We start from the raw sequence: 14,043 nt of genomic DNA on the forward strand, positions 1-14,043 counted from the left end.
AAAAAATTTTTTTGTACTTAAAAAGAAAATACACAAATAAAAAAATTCTTGTACTTCAAAAGAAATTACACTCTTCATAAAATACACTCCTGGAAATTGAAATAAGAACACCGTGAATTCATTGTCCCAGGAAGGGGAAACTTTATTGACACATTCCTGGGGTCAGATACATCACATGATCACACTGACAGAACCACAGGCACATAGACACAGGCAACAGAGCATGCACAATGTCGGCACTAGTACAGTGTATATCCACCTTTCGCAGCAATGCAGGCTGCTATTCTCCCATGGAGACGATCGTAGAGATGCTGGATGTAGTCCTGTGGAACGGCTTGCCATGCCATTTCCACCTGGCGCCTCAGTTGGACCAGCGTTCGTGCTGGACGTGCAGACCGTGTGAGACGACGCTTCATCCAGTCCCAAACATGCTCAATGGGGGACAGATCCGGAGATATTGCTGGCCAGGGTAGTTGACTTACACCTTCTAGAGCACGTTGGGTGGCACGGGATACATGCGGACGTGCATTGTCCTGTTGGAACAGCAAGTTCCCTTGCCGGTCTAGGAATGGTAGAACGATGGGTTCGATGACGGTTGGAATGTACCGTGCACTATTCAGTGTCCCCTCGACGATCACCAGTGGTGTACGGCCAGTGTAGGAGATCGCTCCCCACACCATGATGCCGGGTGTTGGCCCTGTGTGCCTCGGTCGTATGCAGTCCTGATTGTGGCGCTCACCTGCACGGCGCCAAACACGCATACGACCATCATTGGCACCAAGGCAGAAGCGACTCTCATCGCTGAAGACGACACGTCTCCATTCGTCCCTCCATTCACGCCTGTCGCGACACCACTGGAGGCGGGCTGCACGATGTTGGGGCGTGAGCGGAAGACGGCCTAACGGTGTGCGGGACAGTAGCCCAGCTTCATGGAGACGGTTGCGAATGGTCCTCGCCGATACCCCAGGAGCAACAGTGTCCCTAATTTGCTGGGAAGTGGTGGTGCGGTCCCCTACGGCACTGCGTAGGATCCTACGGTCTTGGCGTGCATCCGTGCGTCGCTGCGGTCCGGTCCCAGGTCGACGGGCACGTGCACCTTCCGCCGACCACTGGCGACAACATCGATGTACTGTGGAGACCTCACGCCCCACGTGTTGAGCAATTCGGCGGTACGTCCACCCGGCCTCCCGCATGCCCACTATACGCCCTCGCTCAAAGTCCGTCAACTGCACATACGGTTCACGTCCACACTGTCGTGGCATGCTACCAGTGTTAAAGACTGTGATGGAGCTCCGTATGCCACGGCAAACTGGCTGACACTGACGGTGGCGGTGCACAAATGCTGCACAGCTAGCGCCATTCGACGGCCAACACCACGGTTCCTGGTGTGTCCGCTGTGCCGTGTGTGTGATCATTGCTTGTACAGCCCTCTCGCAGTGTCCGGAGCAAGTATGGTGGGTCTGACACACCGGTGTCAATGTGTTCTTTTTTCCATTTCCAGGAGTGTATATTTGGTTGCTCTAATTACCCAGTGTTTAAGTTAATGGAGATATCAAAGCAATGCCTGGTCAGGCAAGTGAGAATGGAAGAAATTATTATGAGTAACAGAACATTGTAGGATAAGAAATACTTATGTTATTACCTGTTTTTAAGATGTCCAAATAAGAAACAAAATAGTCTGTGCTTTCCAAGTTGTGTATGCACAACTGAAAAGCTACACCCTGATTAGAAGAACAAAGTGATTTGATAGCAAAGCATAGTTGAGTGTGGAAGGGGGCAATGTTGTCAGTTCACTGGTGCGTATGTGCGCAGTATGGCTGCAGCCATACTGTGGTTCCTTACTGGACTATCTTCTCAGGCCATCTTTTAATGTGTGGTATTTAGTTTGCCTTGTGGCTTAACAAATGCATTCCTGTGTATATAACATTCCTGTGTATATAATGATACTTTGTTCCTATTACTTGTATATCTCAACAAAAGCACCATATAAAACCCTGTCTTTTACGATCAGAGTGAATCACATTCAGTTGTCATATTCGATAAGAAAGGGGTGTTAAAATGGATCTGAATCATTCATGTTAAACAATAACAAACAACATTAAAATAATATAAAATACTTGAGTTCTTACCAATCACTGTAGTGTGAATGCAGAGCGTTATACTTGTGCAGGGGAGTATTCCTTAATAATGAGATGAGACTTATTGTGCAAATGCAGTACACACCATTCAGTCAAAAATTCAAAACACAAAAATAAAGATGAATTAAAACCAAAGGGTAAATGCCACTTAGTTCAGAATCACTTTCTTCCTCGACACTGCCATTATCTGACCTGTGGTCCGTGAACGAATCACTGGAATTCCCCAAGGATATAGTTATATTTTCAGTATTACAGTCTACACTCGCTCCACTTTTCCACACTTCTTTAACAACCATATCTGTGTGATGTACAACATTATCCCACTTCTCTGGTGTTATTTGTGCCACTGCTTCCGCTAGTGGTCTTTGAATTTCTGCCACAGTGAAGCTTTTGTTATTTGTTGCCACATAACGTCTAGTCTGGGTCCAAATCATTTCGATAGCATTAAAATGGCAGTGGTATGGTGGAAGCCTAACCCTGTGGCCACGTTCTTTAGCTACCTCATCCACAACTTATTGCTGAAACTGTGGATTATCTTTTCACTACCTCTGTGAGCTGCATCCTTCGTAAATCATCCTGACTTTTCACCTTGTGGAGTTTCAACCATCCAATGTCGGCCTTTTTTTGTTTCCATCGTTGGAGCTTTATCTTTAATAACTGAATGGTAGGGGCATTACCCATTACAATGACACATGACCAATTCAGGTTTTCCAGTTAGTTGCCCCTTGAACCACTTAAGAAAACTGTCATGGTTCACAACCTCACGGTGTTCGCTTTTTTTTTCCTTGATGTGTAAATGAGGAGATAGTTAGGCACAAAACCAGATGTAGCTACAGCATGCAAGACAATAGTTCTTGGGCGCTTTCCCACAGGAACATCATAACTTTCACATATGCATCACCTGTCAGTCTATTTTTACAGAATGACCCGTGTTTATCCGGGTTTTGTCAAGCCACACAATGTTCTCAAACAGCACTTTAATGATATTTCTCAAAAGTCGACAATGCCAGAGATGATATCACTTCTCTCCATTATAATTTTCTGTATATTAATTTTTTTATACCAAGAACTGGGGCTCTAACAAACTTTTAACAAAAATGTCTTGCTGCCACTGAATAACTCCGCCTCACAAAGAGTAACATGCAGCTTTTTTAAAAGTTGGATGTCCTTTTTTTCTCATAAAATCCATGTATATGGTGACAAACAGCATCTTGTTGAAAAGAATCCAAGTTTTTTTATGTGGGGCTCTGTCTTCGTTTTACCGGGTCTCCACATTTTATATGAACCAGGCTCTTCCCTTAGTGCACAGTATTTCTCCTTGCAAATTTTGATGACAATATTTTTAGTATCTTCAAAGCATCTTCAGTTCCTTCAACTACCTTTGTTAGAGGCAATAGAGTTGCATCATTGTCTCTCTCCTTCTCGAAATATTCTCACACAGAACATACAAACTCACGTGTCTGACCTCACAAAATGAGCAGATCACTGAACTGTCCATTTAGCAGCCACACATTTTTGCACATGCCCTCTACAAGCTACAGACATTCTGTGGCACAAAATAAATTCACCTCACAGAGAAATAAACTAGCTACAGTAGCCGCTACCTGCCATAGCAGAAAGGTGTGACAATGGTGAATGGAATATGAGGTGTGGCCAAGCGCATTCTCTGATTCACTGTTGCTATGGTAGCAGACTGGGAATCAGCTACATGTCAGTCACTTTGTTATTCTGATCTGGGTATAGCCAAGACATTTCAAGCACTGTCATTTACAATGCAGTGTACATGAGGAGCATGTAAAGCAATGGGACAGAAACTCATAATTTATGATGTTTCCTCAACATATTTGATAGATGGTATACTGTCCAGGTTGATATCTCAATGCAAGCCTTTTCCAGTAGGAACACAGAAGAAGGTGGCACAGTAGTTAAAGTATTGGACTCATATTTGGGTTGAAGGGAGTTCAAATTTCCACCCAGCATTCCAGATAAAGATTTTGATGGTTTCCCAAAGTGACTAGAGGTGTATTCCAGGAAAGCTCCATAAAAAGGACATAGCTGATTTTCCATTCTGTTCTTGTTTAATCTGTGCATGCACGTTGTTCTGATAACTTTGTTGATAGGCTGTTAATCGATAATGATTTTCCTTTCTGAGCTTGCACTTTTACCTTTTAATATCTTTTTTGCTGTAAAGTTCTGACTGAATGTACAGAATTGGTGTGTGTGTGTGGGGGGGGGGGGGGGGGGGGGGGGTTCTTCAGAAAGCTAGTGAAGTTTTCAGTCTTGTTTAACTTTGAGAATTGTGACCTTTGCTTCAAAATTGTTCATAATCTTTTGGCTGATACACATAAAAATCAAATGTTACTTCTTTTTATCAACTGGAATGAGCAGTCTCAGTGTGTATCCTCATACTCCTTGCTGGCGTTTCATAGTCTTATCTTGATGAATTGTTGCTTGACGTCGTTCACAAACTTTGTTACTGGTTTCCTTCCTATGGTTTTGTGTACTTTGGTATTGTTAAAAGCTCAAAATATGGTTTTCTTTTACTTGTATAAAATGGTAATTCCCATGTGTAAAGGCACTGATGTTTAACATATTTTAGTTACTTATGGTAATAAGTTCTGGTTTTCACTAACCAATTGATTAGTTCTGGTTACTACAAATAGGCCTGGTTTTTAACTCATGAGAGTGACCACATATGTAAGTATTGCCATACATTACAGCTGATATAGTGACAATGACAATTACCTATGCACTGAATTTTACTGATGGCCATTGTTAGATGTCATAGAACATTGTTGTCTTCATTTTGAGGAGTGAATTTTGTATAGCATGCTATGCAACTTGCTTGTGAGAGGCTTTGACTTCTATAATCCTGTTCTCTCTTAGTGTAAGTATTGAGGCATATTTTGAGTGAAAATTACTTCCTATGGCTTTAATAAAAATTAGAAAACCTAGAATCAAAATATTCAGATAATTTGTTGAAATAATACTGGTAATTGACAAGATAAAGAGAAAGCTTTTGACAGTGTTGACTGGAATAATCTCTTTCAAATTCTGAAGGTGGCAGGGGTAAAATACAGGGAGCAAAAGGCTATTTACAATTTGTACAGAAACCAGATGGCAGTTATAAGAGTAGAAGGACACGGAGGGGAAGCAGTGGTTGGGAAGGGAGATGTTATTCAATCTGTATATTGAGCAAGCAGTAAAGGAAACAAAAGAAAAATTCAGAGTAGGTATTAAAATCCATGGAGAAGAATTAGAAGCTTTGAGGTTCTCCAATGACATTGTAATTCTGTCAGAGACAGCAAAGGACTTAGAAGAGCAGTTGAACGGAATGGACGGTGTCTTGAAAGGAGGATATAAGATGAACATCAACAAAAGAAAAACGATAATAATGGAATGTAGTTGAATTAATTTGGGTGATGTGGAGGGAATTAGATTAGGAAATGAGACACTTAAAGTAGTAAAGGAGTTTTGCTATTTGATGAGCAAAATAACTGATGATGGTCGAAGTAGAGAAGATATAAAATGTAGACTGGCAATGGCAAGGAAAGCTTTTCTGAAGAAGAGAAATTTGTTAACATTGAGTATAGATTTAAGTGTCAGGAAGTCGTTTCTGAAAGTATTTGTGTGGAGTGTAGCCATGTGTGGAAGTGAAACATGGACAATAAATGGTTTGGACAAGAAGAGAATAGAAGCTTTCAAAAAGTGGTGCTACAGAAGAATGCTGAAGATTAGATGGGTAGATCACATAACTAATGAGGAGATACTGAGTAGAATTGGGGAGAAGAGGAGTTTGTGGCACAACTTGACTAGAAGAAGGGATCGGTTGGTAGGACATGTTCTGAGGCATCAAGGGATCACCAATTTCGTATTGGAGGGCAGCATGGAGGGTAAAAATCATAGAAGGAGACCAAGAGATGAATACACTAAGCAGATTCAGAAGAATGTAGGTTGCAGTAGTTACTGGGAGATGAAGAAGCTTGCACAGGATAGAGTAGCATGGTGAGCTGCATCAAACCAGTCTCAGGACTGAAGACCACAACAACAACAACAAATGGGTAATTATCTTTCAGGGCTTCACTATTTCATATAATGTGAAACATTCCTGAACAGACAACTCTAATTTGGTAAATATTTCGGAATACTGGCATAAAACTTAGGATGAGTAATATTCTTGATGATGAATTGATAGTAGCACATGCTACGGCATTACCATAAACATACATTAGTGTTCAAAATATACCTTTTATCAAGAAATATGAGCATATTTACAGGATGTTTGAAAGGTTCCAGAAAAAGATGAACCTTAATGACTAGTAATTTGGGATAGAAAAATCCTGGAAACATGTAATTAGAAAAGATCTAAATATAAACATACCCAGTATACAAATTGAAAATCTTTACAACTATGGAACAGTTAGTGAGGGATATGTTAACTTTCAGCTGACACATGTGTTTAGCAGCAATGTGGCAAGCTATCTATTTGGTGATATATGAGATCAAGAGCTTTGTTGGCAATTAGTCTGATTCCTGAGAAAGATGTCAACAGAGATCTCAAGGCATCAATAGTGGCTACAGTTCATCCACATAGTGTGCCACAAACTGGTTCTGTAAGTTTTAGATCCAGATATCTCACTGGCAGTACATATGTCAGATATATTCACTAATAAACCCGTAAAGAATGAATAATGTCAATGATCACTTTCATCCATTAAGACATATGGACAATTGGAACTTACGAAAAGTCACAGTTGCTGTACCTTTCTTCTGTACTTTACTTATTGAGCAAGGAAGATGTGGAACTACATATGCTCATGCTACAGAATACTTCCAAAAACAATGGCCCCAGAAGACTGGTCTTTTTCTGTCAGGGTACTGTGAATGCATGGACCATTGTCCTACAAACTAATGCCAGGTTCACCTGTAGAAAATACACTTATCCATTCACGCATGGTTCACTATCAGTGTAGCAGAATGCTGTACTGCCATGAGTAGGACACACAGTAGACTATTCTGCTCTACAAAGCAGGGTCCCAGTGAAGTCACTGTGGCATTATGCTGTGAAGTTTGCCAAGAGACTACACTCCAAAGGGAATTAAATTGAAAATATGACTTAAGTATTATGGTGTTAATCCAATACTTTTGGGTTTATAAGAATATTTGGCAGCCAATATCATGTGTTGAAATAGCTTTTTTTTATTTTTATTTAATTTTATCTATGTCTGGTTTCAACAAAGTCTAGGTGTCATCTTCGGATCTACAATGTACCAAGAGAAAAACATTACTATGAGGAAAAAAAATATTATATGACAATCCACACAACTGTACAACCAGTATACACTGGGAAAATAACATAATACCTCAATTTCACAGTGTTTCTAACATACTTCCTGGAAATAATATTGCTGTATATGAATTGCATAAAACAAAGCTGCCACATTGGCTTGTCAGTTACATAGAGCATGTCTCTATCTATAGCCCTATCCTTTTTTTAAATCAGTATTATGCAGTAGCCTCTGTTTCTTTAGGTGACAGTGACTAACTCAATACATCAGTGACATAACACCAGTGACATACGACGTCAAGATTTCATTAGAACAGTACGAAATTACATTGTAAACAGAAATTACATTGTAAACAGCATTTACTTTCATCATGCCAATGCTATGTCATTATGAAAATGTAGTGGTCTTTTCCAGGTATTTGTATGTACATGTCCTCTTATTTTAGTCCACAGTCCCAATGTATTTATGAAGGATAAAACCATTTTATCCAGTGTAGACTATTTAATTTATTGATACAGGCTGAACTTTTACTTCAACATTTATTTTGCATTGCTACCTAATTTTGGCCAATGGCCATTTTCAGATATATATTATATGTGTGTGCCATCATATTTAAAACCAAATCATGTTACATGGAAACAAATTTGTTCCCACATTATAAATATGATAATACCAGAACAGCTATGAAAAAATTTTGCACTGTGTATCATAAATTTGCAGTCACATGGCCTGTAGAGTAACGTGTGCTTGAGTTGTTTTCGCTGTTCTTGTCTTTATAAATGAAGAAATTTAACTTACATGTGGGAAAAATAAGTATTCCCATGTAACATAAATTATTGGTTCCAAATACAGCACCACACATGTCATCAGTAGACATCTTGTCTATACATCTACATCTGAAAGTGGGCATGTAGTGAAGTTTGCCAGCAATGCGAAATAAATGTTCACTTGTTCCAATTAACTGAGTAGCCTGTGGTGTTTGTGTATTAATGATATTCTTCTGCATTAATCTTATTGTAGCATAACATTTTTGCAAATCGTAAAAGTGCTCTTCCACTTACATTTGCAGTCTTTCCACTCGTTATTTAGCACTGGAGGAAAAAAAAGTTCTTCCCTTGATATAGCTTCATTAAGATATTCTAATTTCAGTTCAGGGGTAAATAAATGTTGGGTAACAATTTTAACTTGTGTATCCAGAAACAAAAACATCACAACTTTCATTTTCCAAAATACAAAATGTCACAACATTTGAGTGTTGCCTACTTAACTATGGAGTTCCAGTTGTGTGTTAGTTCTGTGTTTTTTGCTAAATTCATGTATCTTTTCAGAATGCTGAATATATCAGAGAAGGCCTTGGTGAGATGATGGTATATAGTGGGAAACGAAAAGAGGGCTATGTTTATGGTGTAAGTAATCAACTCAGAAACATTTACATAATTTTAAATGTACTTATTACAGAATTTCTCAGTTATTACCAACAATTAAATGATTAGTGTAGAAGAGAATTATTGTAATACATCATAGTGATAGGTATTTTTTACACCCAGTGCCAGTATTACTTAAAATGTTGTTAGCATAGAGATAGATGCATGTTGAAATTATTCAGATCTGTTCAGTGACATATCCGGGAGAGGGAGCAGATGTATAGTAAAGTGTAGCAAATTGTCATTTTCTGTTTTTCTTGTATGCTGCTCAGCATAATTTCTGTTTGGTGAGTAATGACATTGCTTGTATATTTCATCCTGAATTATTGATTGATTTTGTTTGACAGAAAGGATTTTATAATGGTGTGCAGGAATTATTTATTTTTGTTGGATTATTCTGTGTTGAACAAATGTGCTTGTAATACAGGACAAGCTTTTTTGATGCAACATATTATAACAGTGTTTGACCATTTATATCTTTGAATATCCACATTAAGCAAGATTACTGTACTGCTTTTATATGACTTTAAAATGAAATGCTAATGACTTTACCATCATAATGTAGCAACTTAATTTATCATCATGTAAATTGTTGATCAGAACATGGATTCTTCATGCACAAAACTCTTTTCTTTATTTTTTTATTTTTATTTATTATTATTGTTATTATACAAATTTGGCCATTAAAGACCGTGAAAACAATTATTTCTTGCGCTTCTGGGAAGTCTTCTTTCTCTCAGTCCACACTTCTTTCACTCTTGCACTGAAGGCGGCTTTTCTCTCTTCAGACCATTTAGTTCCACAAGTCTTCTTAATTTTCACACCGAAACCCGTGAATGAATTCAGTTTTTTTCTAAAAAGGTTTCTGTTAAATATTGTTTCCTGATCTATGTCCATTTCTTTTAGATCTCTTTCTGTGTTGATAAACCATAAATTTTTATTTTTTAGATTTGCGATGTACGAAAATATTTGTTTTGTAAGCCTATTCGGGTTCATCCTCATGATGTGAGCATAAAAGGAGCATCTTCTTTTTCTAATTTTGTCTGTAATTTTGCTGCACTTCGTATACACTTCTTTGTTCCTTTTTAGTCTGTATACAGGCTTGCCTTGATCATCTGTTATTTTCCTGTGTCCAAGAATTGTCCTCACAATTCTTCTTTCACGATTTTCTATCTGTTCTGCGTATGTAAAATTTGCCAGTGTTTCTGATGCATATAGTATCTGCGGTCTAATGACAGTCTGGTAGTGTCTGAGTTTAATGTTTTTGGATATACATTTTTTTGAATACATTTGTCTGCAGTAGTGAGTTGCTGTCTCTAGTTTTTGTTTTCTAGCCCTGCAGGCTGGATGACCTTTTGCCACAGGCTGAATTAGTTCACCAAGATATTTAAAATGTTTAGATACCTGTATTTTCCCGTATTTCGTAGTTATTTTCTTTGGTGGATTTTTGATATTTGTAATGATTTCTGTCTTTTCAAATGAAATTTGCAAGCCTGCTTTTTCAGCAGTTTCTTTAAGTAATTCTATTTGTTTTATTGTGTCTTTTTGTGTATAAGCTAAACAGGCGAGATCATCAGTGAAGGCAAAACAGTTGGTTTCAATGGCTTTGTAGCACTTCCCTCCAATTTGGACTTTCTCAACTCCATGTTTTTGCGTGAGTTTTCTCCATTCTGCTATGACTTTATCCAGAACACAGTTGAAGAGTACCGGGGACAGCGCATCTCCTTGTCTGACGCCGGTTTTGACCTCGAAATGCCATGAAATTTCTCCTTGGAATTTTACTTTTGATGTTGTATTTGTTAATGTTTCTTTGATTATGGTGATTGTTGTTTCATCTATTTCATATTCTCGAAGTGTTTTGATGAGTGTGTCCCTATCGATTGAGTCATAAGCTTTTTTGAAATCAATGAATGTTATGAAATATTTCTTGCTCCTTGTAGATAAATAGTTCATTGTTGTTTTGAGGTTAAAAATTTGTTCGGCGCAGGATCTTCCTGGTCTGAAGCCAGCTTGATATTCTCCAAGTTTTCCGTCTATAATTGGTGATACACGATTGAGCAGGGCTTTTGATAGAATTTTGTATGGGACTGGGAGAAGCGATATTCCATGATAGTTGTTAACATCCCTTTTGTCACCTTTTTTAAACAAAGGGTGAGTTAGGGCAGTTTTCCAGTGACTTGGGATTTTCTTGGTTTCCCATACTTGTTCAAGTTCTTTGTGTAGTGCTTCTACTGATGTTTCTCCCCCAAGCTTGAGCATTTCTGCTGTAATTGTGTCTTCTCCACATGCTTTCCTGTTTTTGAGATTTTTGATTATGTTTGTGATTTCCTCTCGTGTCGGAGGTGTTGAGTGTGTTGGTAATGTTTCTGGTTGCGTAAAACTGAGAGTCTGGATGGGTGTTTGGCAGTTTAGGAGTGTCTCAAAATATTCAGCCAGGATTTCACAGTTTTCTGTATTGTTGGTGGCGAGAGTCTTATTATTTCTCATAAGGTTTAGGCAAGGGGACTGGTATCCTCGGAGTTTCTGGTTGAATGTTTTGTACCAAGCTGCCGTGTTGCATTTCTTGAAATTCTCTTCGATTGACTCCAGTTGTTGTTTTTCATATTGTCTTTTGGTGTTGCGAATAGTTTTCGAGGCATTCTTTCTGGCTTGCTTAAATTCATCAAAGTTGTTTTCAGTTTTATGTGAGTTCCACTTTTTCCAGGCTTTAAGTCGTTCATGCAGAACTTCATTGCAGTTGCTGTCCCACCACGGGTGTCTTGGTTTGCTCTTTTTTGGAAAGGTTGTTTCTGTTGCCTCAATCAAGTTGTTCTGAAATTCTTGGAGGTTTTGTGAAGGGGAGAATGTCTTTAGTTTTTTCTGAAAATCCTTGAGGTTAGAGTTGGGCTTAAGGTTGTAATTTCTCAGGGTTGTAAGATCAAAATTTATTTTATTTCTGTTTTTATATTCACCGTTTCTGCTTTTCTGTTTGTTTTGTGGGATCAGTTTAGTTTTTATTTTCGTGAGATAGTGATCGGAGTCGAGGTTTAGAGATTTTCGGACACGTGTGTTCAATATTTCTTTTTCACATTTGGAGGAGATGGCAACGTGATCTATTTGAAATTCTCCGATACTCTTTATCAGAGATACCCAGGTTTTTTGTTTTCTGGGAAGATGTTTAAAACGTGTTGACATTAGCTTGAGTTTAAACTGCTTACAGAGCATAATTAACCTTTCTCCATTTTTGTTGGTTCGTTTGTGTGCGGGAAAGTTGCCGACAATATCGCGGAATTTCTTTTCTTTTCCAATCTGAGCGTTAAAATCTCCTAGAAGTATTTTTGCATTGTTTTCTGGGATTTCTGATATATGATCCTTAAGGTTTTCCCAGAATTCATCTGTTTCTTCCCTATTTTTAGCATTATTTTTGTCATTTGTGGGAGCGTGAACATTGATTAATGTGTATTTTTTATTTGCACATCGAAAAGTGAGGAAAGATGTTCTCAATGATGTTGACCAAAAATGTTCGACAGAGTTCAGAATTTTTGTGTTTACAGCAAAAGCTGTGCCAAGCTGAGGGCATTTCTTCATTACAATTTTTCCATGTTTTCCTTTAAATATTCTGAATTTGTTTGATTCAAATGTGTTTTCATCAGTGAAGCGAGTTTCTTGTAGCGCCACAATTTGTATGTCTTCCGTGTGTAATTTGTATGTCTTCCGTCTGTAAGGTGCTTAAGTTTTCCCACTTTGAGAAGGGAGTTTATGTTGAGAGTTGCTATGTTGAAGATTTTTCTGGGTTTAATCTTGTTGGATTTGCATGGTGTTGCAGACTCCCCAGAATCCATGGGTCTGCTTGCGTCGTTGCCGACGGTGGATTGGCCACCTGGGGTAGTTTCATTATTGAAAGACATTTCCATCATGCGTTAAGATTGTAACTGTTGAAATTCTTCAAAGTTGGGGAGATTACTTGCGTAACCTACCAGGAATACGACTAACGTTGTTAGCGTTAGAAGGTTTTCTTGAAACAGCCGCCTCTAACATGAGGAACAGACTCTGCCCACAAGCCGCCCAATCTGGGTACAGACGCTTGCAGTTATAGATTTTTGGTTCCTCCGCTCTCTCAGCCATTGGGAGTTAAAAATTCCTCATCCGCCTATGAGACCGTTGACCGGTTTTCACCCGTAACCCTAGGCAGGGGCCCTCACAGGGTGCTACCATCCGGAGCCAGATGGACCCAGGTTTTTTTACGAGGTTGTTACTCCTCCCCCTCCTCCTCCCTCATCACTTGTAAGATGAGGATCCGGGCTTGGGACCGGCAAAGGCGGAGTTTTATTTTTATTTATTTATTTATTTTTTTTGGAAGGGCTCATTTCTTTTTAGTGTGTACTATCTTGGTTTTTTGTTTTTGAGTGTAAGTCATAAAACTTGCGTTTGCTGTCAGGTTCTGAAAATCCTTTCTATTACTACATGTAGTTTTTATACATTTGCTTTTAACATTCTATCTGTATTGGTTAGGAGATGTCGCAGGATTAATTTGATAATTCGTGAATTCCCAGCAGTATTCAAAGATCAACGTGTCAGGTGAATGGCAGATTGGAGTGGAAATCATACATGTTGTGCATACTAATAATGTTGAACACTTGGAAACGTGTAGGTGAGTCATGTTTGCTCGATTACAGCTTGAGGAATATATTGAAGAGATAATACATATTTGGGCTCTCAGTTGTTACCCCTACATTGGAGAAAGTGTTGAGTTCCCAGTTGTTACCCCTACATTGGAGAAAGTGTTGAGTTCCCAACCACCTGACATCAAACCTCAAGTAACGACAGCAAACTTCCTGCATTGTAATGCTAGATAATGCATTCTAGACAGTGCCATATACCCCATACAGCAGTTCAGATGTATGGCGCTCTATCTCTATCCATACTGAAGACCCATTATTTGTTGCTGATAAGCCTATTGTAACTGTAGACATTGTTGTTTATCAGGCATATTGGCCACAAAGGAATATATGCCCTAGTATTGTGCTAACACTTGAAATGAGATCTTGCAATAACTGTGGTATCATTGAAATTTCTTTCTTTGTCTGATAATAGGATGTTTTGTAGGGTCTAAGATGTTCCCTGTTCTCTTCAGCTGTCACATTTCCATCATCACTTATGATTATGTTAGCAAAAACTGCAGTTTAATGTTTTCTACAGCTATTTATAGGCACA

General features: G+C 38.6%; 1 protein-coding gene across 1 annotated transcript in view; it reads left to right on the forward strand.

Annotated features, from left to right (window-relative positions):
* The window catches only part of LOC126100451 (cubilin), a 771,806-nt gene that overhangs the window by 702,807 nt on the left and 54,956 nt on the right, over positions 1 to 14,043 (forward strand). Inside the window, exon 60 of the mRNA XM_049911056.1 lies at positions 8,755 to 8,832. Coding sequence (XP_049767013.1) covers positions 8,755 to 8,832 — 78 coding nt within the window. The remainder of the gene's footprint in view (positions 1 to 8,754; positions 8,833 to 14,043) is intronic.

Source organism: Schistocerca cancellata, chromosome 9, assembly GCF_023864275.1.
Source record: "Schistocerca cancellata isolate TAMUIC-IGC-003103 chromosome 9, iqSchCanc2.1, whole genome shotgun sequence".
Lineage (NCBI taxonomy): Eukaryota > Metazoa > Arthropoda > Insecta > Orthoptera > Acrididae > Schistocerca > Schistocerca cancellata.